Source organism: Cherax quadricarinatus, chromosome 6, assembly GCF_038502225.1.
Source record: "Cherax quadricarinatus isolate ZL_2023a chromosome 6, ASM3850222v1, whole genome shotgun sequence".
Classification (NCBI taxonomy): Eukaryota; Metazoa; Arthropoda; class Malacostraca; order Decapoda; family Parastacidae; genus Cherax; species Cherax quadricarinatus.
Window position 1 is genome coordinate 64,340,963 of NC_091297.1, and position 14,885 is coordinate 64,355,847.

Sequence of the window (14,885 nt, forward strand, 5' to 3'; positions counted from 1 at the left end):
GAGAAAATACTTTTAAGATCACTTGCTCTTTAGCTGGGTATCCAGACTGGCACAGACATCGTGATAACCCATAACTGCACCATCTCCACCTGCTTTACAAAGTGCAAGTCACCCTGCTCTCTCCCATTGAGGCAGGGTGACCCGAAAAAGAAACACTTTCGCCATTAATGCTATTACTGCGTTGTCAGAGGCACACAGATATGGCACTGTACTTGGCATCTGTATAATACCTCTATTATAATACAAACTATTTACTAATTATTTTATTTTTCATAATTATGAGAGTATTTCTACAGTATTACATAAGTTGATCATTGTTTTGTGTGTTTCACTGTGTGGTAGTAAGTTTAATGCAGAAACTTAGGATAGTTGCAGGAGACTCAGCACCAGTCTCCCAACTCAAGTCTGATAATTTTTCATTCATTTACATTTTATTTATTTCCTTCACAAAACCATGTGTGTGTTATATACTGTAGTATCACTGCTATCTGGAATGCTGTTAGACAATACCAACAAATATCCACTTTTTGAAAATGCATCTCTACCTTTACAAGCATCAGGGACAAAAGTTTTTAAACTGCATATAAATTTAGCATGCAGGAGCAGACTGAATGGCTTGAATATCAGCAAATTGTATAATTCAATTTTATTGGTTATTCTGTACCTTAAATAGTGTTAAATTATAATATTTCTACTATTATTTTGTCATCTTAAATATGACGCGTATTAGCATTTCTATTTCCTTTACTCAGAAACTGACTCAAGACTGTACAGCAGTAGAGGCAGAGTTGCCAGACACTGGGGAAAAGGCTCAAGAGTTTAGGGACAATGAAGGAAAGGTACTACTCACTATTTCCAAAAAAGCCTTCAGACATTATGAACATCAGACAATCTTTGTCAAGGATAATGGCAGCTGGGTGAGTAATGATCGGAAAAAATTTGATGAAATTATTATATTCAAATTTGTATGGGATACAGTGTTGGAGTGGTTGGTACTTTTGTTTAATAAATGTATGAAAGAGGGGAAGGTACCTAGGGATTGGCGGAGAGCGTGTATAGTCCCTTTATATAAAGGGAAAGGGGACAAAAGGGACTGTAAAAATTATAGAGGAATAAGTTTACTGAGTATACCAGGAAAAGTGTACGGTAGGGTTATAATTGAAAGAATTAGAGGTAAGACAGAATGTAGGATTGCGGATGAGCAAGGAGGTTTCAGAGTGGGTAGGGGATGTGTAGATCAAGTGTTTACGTTGAAGCATATATGTGAACAGTATTTAGATAAAGGTAGGGAAGTTTTTATTGCATTTATGGATTTAGAAAAGGCATATGATAGAGTGGATAGAGGAGCAATGTGGCAGATGTTGCAAGTATATGGAATAGGTGGTAAGTTTTTAAATGCTGTAAAGAGTTTTTATGAGGATAGTGAGGCTCAGGTTAGGGTGTGTAGAAGAGAGGGAGACTACTTCCCGGTAAAAGTAGGTCTTAGACAGGGATGTGTAATGTCACCATGGTTGTTTAATATATTTATAGATGGGGTTGTAAAGGAAGTAAATGCTAGGGTGTTTGGGAGAGGGGTGGGATTAAATTTTGGGGAATCAAATTCAAAATCGGAATTGACACAGTTACTTTTTGCTGATGATACTGTGCTTATGGGAGATTCTAAAGAAAAATTGCAAAGGTTAGTGGATGAGTTTGGGAATGTGTGTAAAGGTAGAAAGTTGAAAGTGAACATAGAAAAGAGTAAGGCGATGAGGGTATCAAAAGATTTAGATAAAGAAAAATTGGATATCAAATTGGGGAGGAGGAGTATGGAAGAAGTGAATGTTTTCAGATACTTGGGAGTTGACGTGTCGGCGGATGGATTTATGAAGGATGAGGTTAATCATAGAATTGATGAGGGAAAAAAGGTGAGTGGTGCGTTGAGGTATATGTGGAGACAAAAAACGTTATCTATGGAGGCAAAGAAGGGAATGTAAGAAAGTATAGTAGTACCAACACTCTTATATGGGTGTGAAGCTTGGGTGGTAAATGCAGCAGCGAGGAGACGGTTGGAGGCAGTGGAGATGTCCTGTTTAAGGGCAATGTGTGGTGTAAATATTATGCAGAAAATTCGGAGTGTGGAAATTATTAAAAGGTGTGGAGTTAATAAAAGTATTAGTCAGAGGGCAGAAGAGGGGTTGTTGAGGTGGTTTGGTCATTTAGAGAGAATGGATCAAAGTAGAATGACATGGAAAGCATATAAATCTATAGGGGAAGGAAGGCGGGGTAGGGGTCGTCCTCGAAAAGGTTGGAGAGAGGGGGTAAAGGAGGTTTTGTGGGCAAGGGGCTTGGACTTCCAGCAAGCATGCATGAGCGTGTTAGATAGGAGTGAATGGAGACGAATGGTACGTGGGACCTGACGATCTGTTGGAGTGTGAGCAGGGTAATATTTAGTGAAGGGATTCAGGGAAACCGGTTATTTTCATATAGTCGGACTTGAGTCCTGGAAATGGGAAGTACAATGCCAGCACTTTAAAGGAGGGGTTTGGGATATTGGCAGTTTGGTGGGATATGTTGTGTATCTTTACAGGTATATGCTTCTAAACTGTTGTATTCTGAGCACCTCTGCAAAAACAGTGATAATGTGCGAGTGTGGTGAAAGTGTTGAATGATGATGAAAGTATTTTCTTTTTGGGGATTTTCTTTCTTTTTTGGGTCACCCTGCCTCGGTGGGAGACGGCTGACTTGTTGAAAAAAAAAAAAAAAAAAATTGTATGGCCATATCTAAGCTTTACTGTGTATATTTTTGTCATTTCTTATTGTCTATTAAGATTATCGTTGGATATATTATTTAGTTATTTTCTTAAGTAAAAAACATTTGATAAACCTTTAAGTTTTACAGAGTATACATGCAATACCTACTGTGTTTCATGTAATACCTGGTAATTCTATTTTAGGTTTTAACTTTTTCACTGCTGAGCTTATTAATATATCCCAAATATACTGTTAGACCAGTTAAAAGAATGTCTTTAATATTGTTCCAGCTTCATGAATTTGATCAAGAATTGGCTCAGTTTGGTGACAGACTGACCGAGTTTCCTATCACCTTTCCTCCGAGTTACCCATTTGAAGAAGGTGCTGATGGGGATGGGTCTCACTACATGCAGACCAGGTGCCCCTCTTGGTGTGATAGAATCATCTTGAACAAGGCAGCTAAGACTCTCATAGATGCAGTGAGTTTTGGCTTTCATTTTCATCATATGTAATTAATGAATATCCTTGACTTCATGTCATCAGTAATAAGATCATGAAAACTTACATAGTTATTTTATGCTGTATTACCCAAAGTAAACATTATGCATATTCTTCAACTACTATCCCTGTTATTTTCTGAATCTGGAATTTGTTGTTTAGAATTATTTTTAGTAGAGTTTTTTCTAGGTGTCTAGATTGATAATGCAATGGGTGCTATTTGGTCATCCTTAAGAAATCTGAAAAATCCAAGACAGTCACAGATCACCTGTGAATTCATGCATATTGAGTAATTTAATAACCCTTTCAGGGTCCACAGGCCCTCTCAGAAACTTGTTCTCAGGGTCCCCCAAATTTAAAAAAAAAAATTATTTTTCTTATGAAAAGATAGAGAATCTTTTCCCAATTATAATGACACCAAAAGTATGAAATTTAATGGAAAACTTACGGAATTATGCCCTCGCGAATTTAGCGGTCTCGACGATGTTTATGTATCGGCTATTTTGCCCAATTTGAACCCTATTTTCAGCCAATTCCAGTGTACTAGTCGACAAAAATCATAACTATTTCGCTAGAACTCCATTTTTTCTATCGAACGAGTACAAGAAACCACCCATTTACCGATTTCAACTATCCAATACAGTGGTCAGAATTTAGCAATTTGCCAATTTCACACAAATTTCAAAAGATGCCAGTTTCCAAATAGGGTCCAGAATAAACAGGAAAGACACTCCTGGCACTAAAATAACATTTCCTCTGTTCATTAGTCACGTCCCCAGGGCTCTCATACATTCTCTTGCTTTCCACTTTGAATTTTTATTCTCACAAAAAAATAGAAGATTTACTGTTATGCAGACTACTGCATTAGTGCAGAAATGGTATAAATAATATCAGAGCACTTGTGAAAGAATATTATACTCACCAGTTGACGTGTATTGGACACTTAGCATGATTTGTTTACTTTTGAACTTTGGTAAAAATCGAACATTTCTGCTACTTTGAGCTCAATTTCAAGGTACTTTTCATTGTAAAACAAGTCAAAATCATCTCAATTTCTGTAATATGTCTTTCATTCTATAAAATGAGACTAGGAAAACTAGAATACAACAATAAATACCATACACTCTGAAGGAGGGGTGTTAATGTTGCAGTTTAAAAACTGTAGTGTAAAGCACCCTTCTGGCAAGACAGTGATGGAGTGAATGAAGGTGAAAGTTTTTCTTTTTCGGGCCACCCTGCCTTGGTGGGAATCGGCCAGTGTGATAATAAAAAATAATAATAACAAAAATACAGTGCAAAGTCGCTGTATTAATCCAAAAACACGGTCAAAGTTTTTTTTTCTCATTACGCATTGTGTACTGCAGGATTTTTTTTTATACTGCGCACACTGACCACATAGACCCATTCTTTCATATGTAGGCCTACCAGCTTTCTCTCACCAGATTTGAGGGCGCTAGAATTTATGCGTACTAGTATGTCAAGGACCCTGGTGCGTAAGCAGTACTAGTATGGCCGAAACCCTGAAAGGGTTAAACAAGTTTCACATTTCTCTGTTTTCAGTTTTATTAATTTTTTGGCTCTAATCATGATTAAAAAGGTCATTACAGTGGACCCTCGCCTAACGAACACATCGCATAACGTTAACTCCGCCTAGCGATACATTTTAACGCAAAAATTTTGCCTCAGCTAGCACTAAAAAACTCGCCCAAAGCGATTCGTTCTGTTCGAGACGCGACCACACGCTTCACTTGTCCCGTGAGTGCCAGTGTTTACAAGCTAGCCACCGCGGTCGCATCCAAACATACAATCAGAACATTTCATATTATCACAGCGTTTTTAGTGATTGCACCTGCAAAATAAGTCACCCTGGGCCCCAAGAAAGCTTCTAGTGCCAACCCTGTGATAAAAAGGGTGAGAATTAGTATGGAAATTAAGAAAGATTTTGAAGGGTTTGGGGCTAACCCTGAGACACCTGTGCCAGTTGTGGAATCCATTGTGCCTAATTCAAAGACTAAGGAAACATGTGCAAAGTGGGTTGAACTGCAAACCTTTATGGATGAAAATCACCCTAACACAGCTATTGCAAGCCGTGCTGGTGACTTATTACAATGACAGCGTTATGGCCCATTTTAGACAAATCTTAAAGGAACGGGAGGTACAGAGCTCTATGGACAGATATGTTGTGCGACAGAGGTCCAGTGACTCTCAAGCTGGTCCTAATGGCATTAAAAGAAGAAGGGAAGTAACCCCAGAAAAGAACTTGACACCTCAAGTCTTAATGGAAGGGGATTCCCCTTCTAAACATTAACACCATCCACACTGTCCCCTCCTCCCATCCCATCAATCATCACCAGATCTTCAATAAAGGTAAGTGTCATGTAATTGTACATGTCTTCTTCAGTTTGTGTGTATTAAAATTAATATTTCATGTGGTAAAAAAATTTTTTTTTCATACTTTGGGGTGTCAGGAACGGATTAATTTGATTTCCATTATTTCTTATGAGGAAAATTAATTCTGCTAACGATAATTTTGCCTAACGTTGAGCTCTCAGGAACGGATTAATATCGTTAGGCGAGGGTCCACTGGCTTAATTCTACTTATTATTAATCCTTTAACCACTTGAGGGTCTGTGCCGTTGTTCTATGGTTTTGAAGCCTGGGTCTGTGCTATTGTTTAACGGCATGAGCTCAGCTCACTCAGATAACATGTGAGCATTAAATTTGGGCCTAGATAAGAGAGAATGGGTCTGTGTGGCAAATGTGAACCACATAAAAGAATCCTGCAGCACAGAGTGAATAATGAGAAAAAAAAACTGTGACTGTGTTTTTGGTTTAACCCTTTCAGTGGTTTAGACCCCTGATCAAATTATGAAATTTGATGGAAAATTGATGAAATTACGCTGTGACGAATTTTGCTGCGTCAGCGTTATTTTTGCCCACTTTGACTCCTATTTAAGGCCAATTACATTGTCTCAGTCCACAAAACTCTTAGCTGTTTATTTTTATTTATTTATTTATTTATTTATTTACTTACAGGAAGGCCCCACTTATACGGCTGGATAGGTTCCAGGCTACCGCCGTAAAGCGGAACACCCTTTTTTTCCACTTACAAATGCATACAAACACTAGATAACAAGTTTACACTAACATATATTAACCCTTTCAGGGTCCGTCCCATAGATCTACGGCTTTACGGTGAGTGTCCAAACCGTAGATCTACGCCATGAGCTCAGCTCACTCTGATAAACTGTGAGTGGTACATTTGGGCCTAGATATGAGAGAATACATCTATGTGGTATGTGTGCACCACATAAAACAGATCCTGCAGCACACTGTGTATAATGAGAGAAAAAAACTGAAATCATGATTTTTCGATTAAAACAGCAACTTTGCAGTGTTTTTTCGTATGTTTTTTATAGTTGTATTTGCGATTTCTTGGTCTCATTTGATAGAATGGAAGACATATTACAGAAATAGAGATGATTTTGATTGGTTTTAGCACTGGAAATGGCTTGAAACTGAGCTCAAAGTAGCGGAAATGTTAAATTTTTGCCGATATTCAAGAGTAAACAAACGACCTCACATGTCTAATACACGTCAGCTGGTGGGTCTAATATACATTCACAAATATGGTGATGATATTTATACAATTATCACAGTATTGCATAACAGTAAATCTTCTATTTTTTGGTGTGAATAAAAATTCATTATGTGAATAAAAAATCAAAATGGAATTTATTTGTAAAGCCTCAAAACATAACTAATGAACAGAGGAAATGTTAGTTTAGTGCCAGGAATGCCTACATTGTTTATTCTGGACCCTTTTTGAAATTGGAATATTTTGAACTTTGTGTTAAATTGGCCAAATTAACAATTTCCGATCACTTTATTTTGTAGTTGAAACAATTGACTTGGCGATTTCTTGTGCTCAATCGATAGAATAGAAGTAATACTAGTGAAATAGCTAAGAATTTGGTTGATTGGAATAATGTAATTGGCCTAAAATGGGAGTCAAAGTCGGCAAAATCGTTGATTCGTAAACATCGCTGACACATCAAAATTCGCGAGAGCATAATTTCGTCAATTTTCCACCAAATTTCGTACTTTTTGTTTTATTACCTTCACAAAAAGATTCTCTACGATTTCATAAGAAAAAATAACAAATTTTTTTTTTGAAAATTCTTGGACACTGGTGCATGACTCCAGATTTGGGCCTTGGACCCTGAAAGGGTTAAGTTAGCAATAGAACCAGGCATCAAAAAACAATAAAAAGTACAATACACACATAGTGCACTCATTACTTACCTTAAAATATTTATAATCTTAATCTAGGGTGAGACAAGTAGTATTTATTGTAAGAAATCAAGTGTGGTATGTATGGTAGTCAGCCAGGCTACCATACCAGGCCACCCCACCCACATACAATTCTATGATATTTAAGCATCCCAGAGCGATAAAATGTATATACAGTTATACAGTTCACTCATTACTTACCTTAAAATATAGGGTGAGATGAGTAGTATTTATTGTAAAAAATCAAGTGTGGTATGTATGGTAGTCAGCCGGGCTACCATACCAGGCCAACCCACCCACACATATATTCCATGATATTTAAGCATCCCAGAGCGATAAAATGTATATACAGTTCACTCATTACTTACCTTAAAATATCTGTAGTCTTAATGTAGGGTCAGGAGTAAGTAAATGAGGTAAAACGAATAAATGAGAGAGAGAAAGAATGAATGCATGAGAGAGGACAGGCGCAGAGTTATGTAAACAAACCAGGCGAAGGTAAGTTTTGTAAACGAAGTGTACACGTCTGGTTTGTGTACAAGTTACATTGTGTACAGGTTGTCTCTACATTGATACGGTAGAATAAATAAAGAAGAACACTCCCATTCTCACGTAACATCATTTTGAGAAGAAATGTTGCTCTGAGTGAAGGCAATGGAAATAAGTCACTCTGACTTTTTTGGGTTATCCTAGGTTCTCTACACATATGTTGTTATGTATGATAATCTATGTAACTGTATTTGTGTATACCTGAATAAACTTACATACATACGAAAGGAATAATTTTCTACAGTTACCCCCAGTAACACATTTTCTCTTATGTTAGATTAGAGAAAATGTTATTCTTGGCATCACTTGTACAAGTTATCTGGCTACGACATCTCATATTTATGTTTATTTGTTCTATTGTAGGGTGTATTTATCATCTTTTTATGGTATGTATCGTGTTTATTATATAATTTTGAAAAAAATATCATGGATGGATTAATGAAAATGTGTATATTAACGTAATATACAGCATTTAATAAGACTCGGTGATTATTATTATTATTATTAGCATTTCTAATATGGCATCACTTGTGCAAGTCGTCTGCTACCACATCTCATATTTATGTTTATTTATTCTATTGTGGGGTGTATTTAACATCTTTTTATGTTATGTATCGTGTTTATTATATAATTTTGAAAAAATATCATAGATGGATTAATGAAAATGTGTATTTAACGTAATATACGACATTTAAATGAGACGATGATTATTATTATCATTACTAATATGACGTCTGGAGACATAAGACACTCTTACTGATTTTAATGTGTACCTGCATGCCAGCACAGTATGTAAGTTTATTTAAGTACAGGTATACATAAGTATAATTATCAGAGTATATATAAAATATGAAATAACTTTTAAAAACATTTGAAATTTTGGAGTTTCCAGACAAAATGGAGAGACTTAGTGCTTACTGAGCTCACGAAGAATGTAAACAAACAAGGTGGGGCGCGGTGACCATATTAGAAAGTCAGGTGGGGGGAGCCGTATAGCGAGTTTTGGTCATAATTTGAAATGACCGTATTAGCGGAACGCCATAAAGTGAAACACCGTAAAGCGGGTCCTTCCTGTATTTATTAATTTGAACATGATACAGAAAAGTACAATCTACCTTTTACTCTCAGTGTAGCTACAACTAGAAAGTGATCTGATATATCTGTGGCCCCTCTATAAACATGTACATCCTGAAGTCTACTCAACAGTCTTTTATCTACCAATACATAATCCAACAAACTACTGTCATTTTGCCCTACATCATATCTTGTATACTTATTTATCCTCTTTTTCTTAAAATATGTATTACCTATAACTAAACCCCTTTCTATACAAAGTTCAATCAAAGGGCTCCCATTATCATTTACACCTGGCACCCCAAACTTACCTACCACACCCTCTCTAAAAGTTTCTCCTACTTTAGCATTCAGGTCCCCTACCAAAATTACTCTCTCACTTGGTTCAAAGACTCCTATGCATTCACTTAACATCTCCCAAAATCTCTCTCTCTCTCTCCTCTGCATTCCTCTCTTCTCCAGGTGCATACACGCGTATTATGACCCACTTCTCGCATCCAACCTATACTTTAATCCACATAATTCTTGAATTTATACATTCATATTCTCTTTTCTCCTTCCATAACTGATCTTTCAAGATTACTGCTACCCCTTCCTTTGCTCTAACTCTCTCAGATACTCCAGATTTAATCCCATTTATTCCCCCCCACCGAAACTCCCCCCTTCAGCTTTGTTTCGCTTAGGGCCAGGACATCCAACTTCTTTTCATTCATAACATCAGCAATCATCTGTTTCTTGTCATCCGCACTACATTCAAGCATCATTCAAGCATCCCAGTTTTATAAAGTTTTTCTTCTTCTCTTTTTTAGTAAATGTCTACAGGAGAAGGGGTTACTAGCCCATTGCTCCCAGCATTTTAGTCGCCTCATACGACACACATGGCTTACGGAGGAAAGATTCTTTTCCACTTCCCCATGGACAATAGAAGAAATAAAGAAGAACAAGAGCTATTTAGAAAAAGGAGAAAAACCTAGATGTTTGTGTACACATATTGGCTTCTGTTGCTGAGGTAAGACTTTAGGTAGTTGAGGGAGTGCCCTCTTATACCATAGTGCAACAATTTTATATGGAGCAAGTCATAGTCAACTGTATCAAAAGCTTTACGTAAGTCAATGAAGATCCCCAGTGGGACTTCTTTTTTCTCTATTGCAGTATATATATGTTCTAGCATGTGTATAATAGCATCATTAGTATTTTTATTAGGCTTGAACCCAAATTGACAGGGGTTGAGTATGTTTTGGGAGATGAGGTAGGAATAGATTCGTTTATGAATTAATTTTTCGAAGATTTTAGAGAGAGGGTGTAAGTTGGATATTGGCCTATAGTTATTCAAGTCTTTTTGGTCCCCTCCTTTATGGATCGGGTTGACCCTTGCTATTTTGAGAACTGTAGGGAAGGTAGAAGGTAGCTATTTCACTAGTATGCCTTTTGTTTTATCAGTTGAGTGCAAGAAAGTACCCAATCAACTATTTCAACCACTAATTACTACCAAATTACCAATCAGAAATTGGTAATTTGGCCAGTTTCACACAAATTTCAAAATATTCCAATTTCAAAATAGGGTCCAAAATAAACAATGCAGGCATTTCTGGCACTAAAATAACATTTCCTCTGTTTACAAGTTATGTTTCCAGGCTTTACAAATGAATTCCATTTTGATTTTTTATTCACACAGAATTTTTATTCACATCAAAAAGTAGCAGGTTGGTAGACAGCAACCACCCAGGGAGGTACTACCATCCTGCCAAGTGAGTGTAAAACGAAAGCCTGTAATTGTTTTACATGATGGTAGGATTGCTGGTGTCTTTTGTCTGTCTCATAAATATGCAAGATTACAGGTACGTCTTGCTACTTCTACTTACACTTAGGTCACACTCAGCATACATGTATACGTTTATTTATACACACGCATCTGAGTTTTCTTTGATTTTATCTTAACTCTTGTTCTTATTACTTTTCCTTTTATATCCATGGGGAAGTAGAATAAGAATCTTTCCTCCATAAGCCATGTGTGTTGTAAAAGTCAGCTAAAATGCCAGGAACAATGGGCTAGTAACTCCTTTTCCTGTAATAATTACTAAAAAGAATAAGAAAAAGAAAATTGTCAAAGTGGGAAGTCTGAATGTGCGTGGATGTTGTGCGAATTATAAGAAAGAGATGATTGTGGATGTTATGAATGACAAGAAGCTGGATGTCCTGGCTTTAAGTGAAACAAAGCTGAAGGGGGTGGGTAAGTTTCAGTGGAGAGGAATAAATGGGATTAGGTCAGGGGTTTCAAATAGAGTTAGAGCTAAAGAAGGAGTAGCAATAATGTTGAAGGATAAGCTATGGCAGGAAATGAGTGACTGTGAATGTATTAATTCAAGGATTATGTGGAGTAAAATAAAGGTTGGATGTGAGAAGTGGGTTATAGTAAACGTATATGCACCTGGGGGAGAGAGAGAGATTTTGGGAAATGTTGAGTGAATGCGTGGGGAGTTTTGAACCAAGTGTGAGAGTACTTGTGGTTGGGGATTTTAATGCTAAAGTGGGTAAAAATGTTGTGGAGGGAGTAGTGGGTAAATTTGGGGTGCCAGGGGTAAATGGAAATGGGGAGCCTTTAACTGAGCTATGTGTAGAAAGAGGTTTGGTAATAAGTAATACATATTTTATGAAAAAGAGGATAAATTAATATACAAGATATGATATAGCACATAATGAAAGTAGTTTATTAGATTATGTATTGGTGGATAAAAGGTTGATTGGTAGGCTCCAGGATGTATACATTTATAGAGGGGCAACTGATATATCGGATTATTGTCCAGTTGTAGCTACAGTTAGAGTAAGAGGTAGATGGGATAAGAGAAAAATGGCAACAAGTAAGAGGGAGGTGAAAGTGTATAAACTAAGCGAGGAGGAAGTTTGGGTGAAATATAAGCAATTACAGGTCCTCCATCACAAATCTGGCATCATTGGGACCTGTAGTGTGCCGGAATACTGAGTTTGCCGAATTACAGAGTGGTTAAGTTAGAATACACGTAATAAAATTAACCAACTTGACTTACACAGTTCATAAAATATCGGCAAAAATCAATCATTTCTGCTACTTTGAGCTCAATTTCAAGGTACTTTTCGTCATGAAAACAATCAAAATCATGTCTATTTCTGTAATATATCTTCCATTATATCAAATGAGTCCAAAAAATGGGAATACAACCATAAAAACCATACAAAAATATACTGCAAAGAGGCGGCTAATGGCTGAGAAGTGAACTCCCTTGTTTATCGTCCGTCATTTTTATTTTTGTTGTATGTTAAGAAGCATCTTTCCATCATACACTGCCCAAGTTTCAATGAGATAGCCCAACAAACAACCGAGAAAAAAAAATATTTACCAAAAATCATATATGGCAAGCCCAAGCCAGGTACTGGAAATAAGTCACTTTGTCTGGCTTTTCTGGGTTGTCCTAGGTTCTCTATACATATGCTGCTATGTATGATAATCTATGTAACTGTATTTGTGTATATCTGAATAAACTTATTTACTTCTAGTCTGTCAACTGAGTACAAGAAACTGCCCATTCACTTATTTCAACTACCCAATAAAGTGGTCAGAAATTGGCAATTTGGCCAATTTCACACAAATTTCAACAGATGCCAATTTCAAAATAGGGTCCAGAATAAACAAAGTAGACATTCCTGCCACTAAAATAACATTTTCTCTGTTCATTAGTCACAGCTCTAGGCCCCTCTTATATTACTCTTGCTTACCATTTGGAATTTTTATTCACAAGAAAAATAGAAGATTTACTGTTATGCAGACTACTGCATTATTGTAATAATTGTATAAATAATGTCAATCCATTCTTGACTCCGTACTGGAATTTAGACCGGCAGGCGGTCAGGTATTAGACGGTGACGTCATTTGTTTACTCTTGAGCTTCGCTAAAGAATAGAACATTTTCGCTACTGTGAGCGCAATTTCAAGGTACTTTTCATCATGAAAACAATCAAAATCATATCTATTTCTGTAATATATCTTTCATTCTATCAAATGAGACCGAAAAAATGAGAATATAGCCATAACAACCATACAAAAATATACCGCTAATGGCTGAGAAGTGAACTCCGCTATTTATGGTCTGATTTCTTTCATTTTTGGTGTACGTGAAGAAGTGTCTTTCCATCATATATTGCCCAAGTTTGAATAAGATAACCCAACAAACAACTCAGAAAATAATAATATAATAATAATAATAATAATAATTTATTTACTACACGTACGTGTACAAGGTATACAGACCTAGCTGACATCAGTAAGTAACTAAGTTTATTCAGGTATACACAAATACAGTTACATAGAATTATCATACATAGCAGCATATGTGTAGAGAACCTAGGATAACCCAAAAAAGTCAGACAGAGTGACTTATTTCCATTGGGGCCCTTTTACCTTATTATTATAATATAAATGTTTTTTTATTTTTATTATCACACTGGCCGATTCCCACCAAGGCAGGGTGGCCCGAAAAAGAAAAACTTTCACCATCATTCACTCCATCACTGTCTTGCCAGAAGGGTGCTTTACACTACAATTTTTAAACTGCAACATTTACACCCCTCCTTCAGAGTGCAGGCACTGTACTTCCCATCTCCAGGACTCAAGTCCGGCCTGCCGGTTTCCCTGAACCCCTTCATAAATATTACTTTGCTCACACTCCAACAGCACGTCAAGTATTAAAAACCATTTGTCTCCATTCATTCCTATCAAACACGCTCACGCATGCCTGCTGGAAGTCGAAGCCCCTCGCACACAAAACCTCCTTTACCCCCTCCCTCCAACCTTTCCTAGGCCGACCCCTACCCCGCCTTCCTTCCACTACAGACTGATACACTCTTGAAGTCATTCTGTTTCGCTCCATTCTCTCTACATGTCCGAACCACCTCAACAACCCTTCCTCAGCCCTCTGGACAACAGTTTTGGTAATCCCGCACCTCCTCCTAACTTCCAAACTACGAATTCTCTGCATTATATTCACACCACACATTGCCCTCAGACATGACATCTCCACTGCCTCCAGCCTTCTCCTCGCTGCAACATTCATCACCCATGCTTCACACCCATATAAGAGCGTTGGTAAAACTATACTCTCATACATTCCCCTCTTTGCCTCCAAGGACAAAGTTCTTTGTCTCCACAGACTCCTAAGTGCACCACTCACCCTTTTCCCCTCATCAATTCTATGATTCACTTCATCTTTCATAGACCCATCTGCTGACACGTCCACTCCCAAATATCTGAATACATTCACCTCCTCCATACTCTCTCCCTCCAATCTGATATCCAATCTTTCATCACCTAATCTTTTTGTTATCTTCATAACCTTACTCTTTCCTGTATTCACCTTTAATTTTCTTCTTTTGCACACCCTACCAAATTCATCCACCAATCTCTGCAACTTCTCTTCAGAATCTCCCAAGAGCACAGTGTCATCAGCAAAGAGCAACTGTGACAACTCCCACTTTATGTGTGATTCTTTATCTTTTAACTCCACGCCTCTTGCCAAGACCCTCGCATTCACTTCTCTTACAACCCCATCTATAAATATATTAAACAACCACGGTGACATCACACATCCTTGTCTAAGGCCTACTTTTACTGGGAAATAATTTCCCTCTTTCCTACATACTCTAACTTGAGCTTCACTATCCTCGTAAAAACTCTTCACTGCTTTCAGTAACCTACCTCCTACACCATA

General features: G+C 37.2%; 1 protein-coding gene across 8 annotated transcripts in view; it reads left to right on the forward strand.

Annotated features, from left to right (window-relative positions):
• The window catches only part of 5PtaseI (inositol polyphosphate-5-phosphatase A), a 612,658-nt gene that overhangs the window by 533,161 nt on the left and 64,612 nt on the right, over window positions 1-14,885 (forward strand). For all 8 annotated transcript variants that reach the window (XM_070081715.1, XM_070081724.1, XM_070081732.1 and 5 more), the window contains 2 exons: window positions 753-917; window positions 3,024-3,212. In XM_070081715.1, the coding sequence (XP_069937816.1) occupies window positions 753-917; window positions 3,024-3,212 (354 nt within the window). The remainder of the gene's footprint in view (window positions 1-752; window positions 918-3,023; window positions 3,213-14,885) is intronic.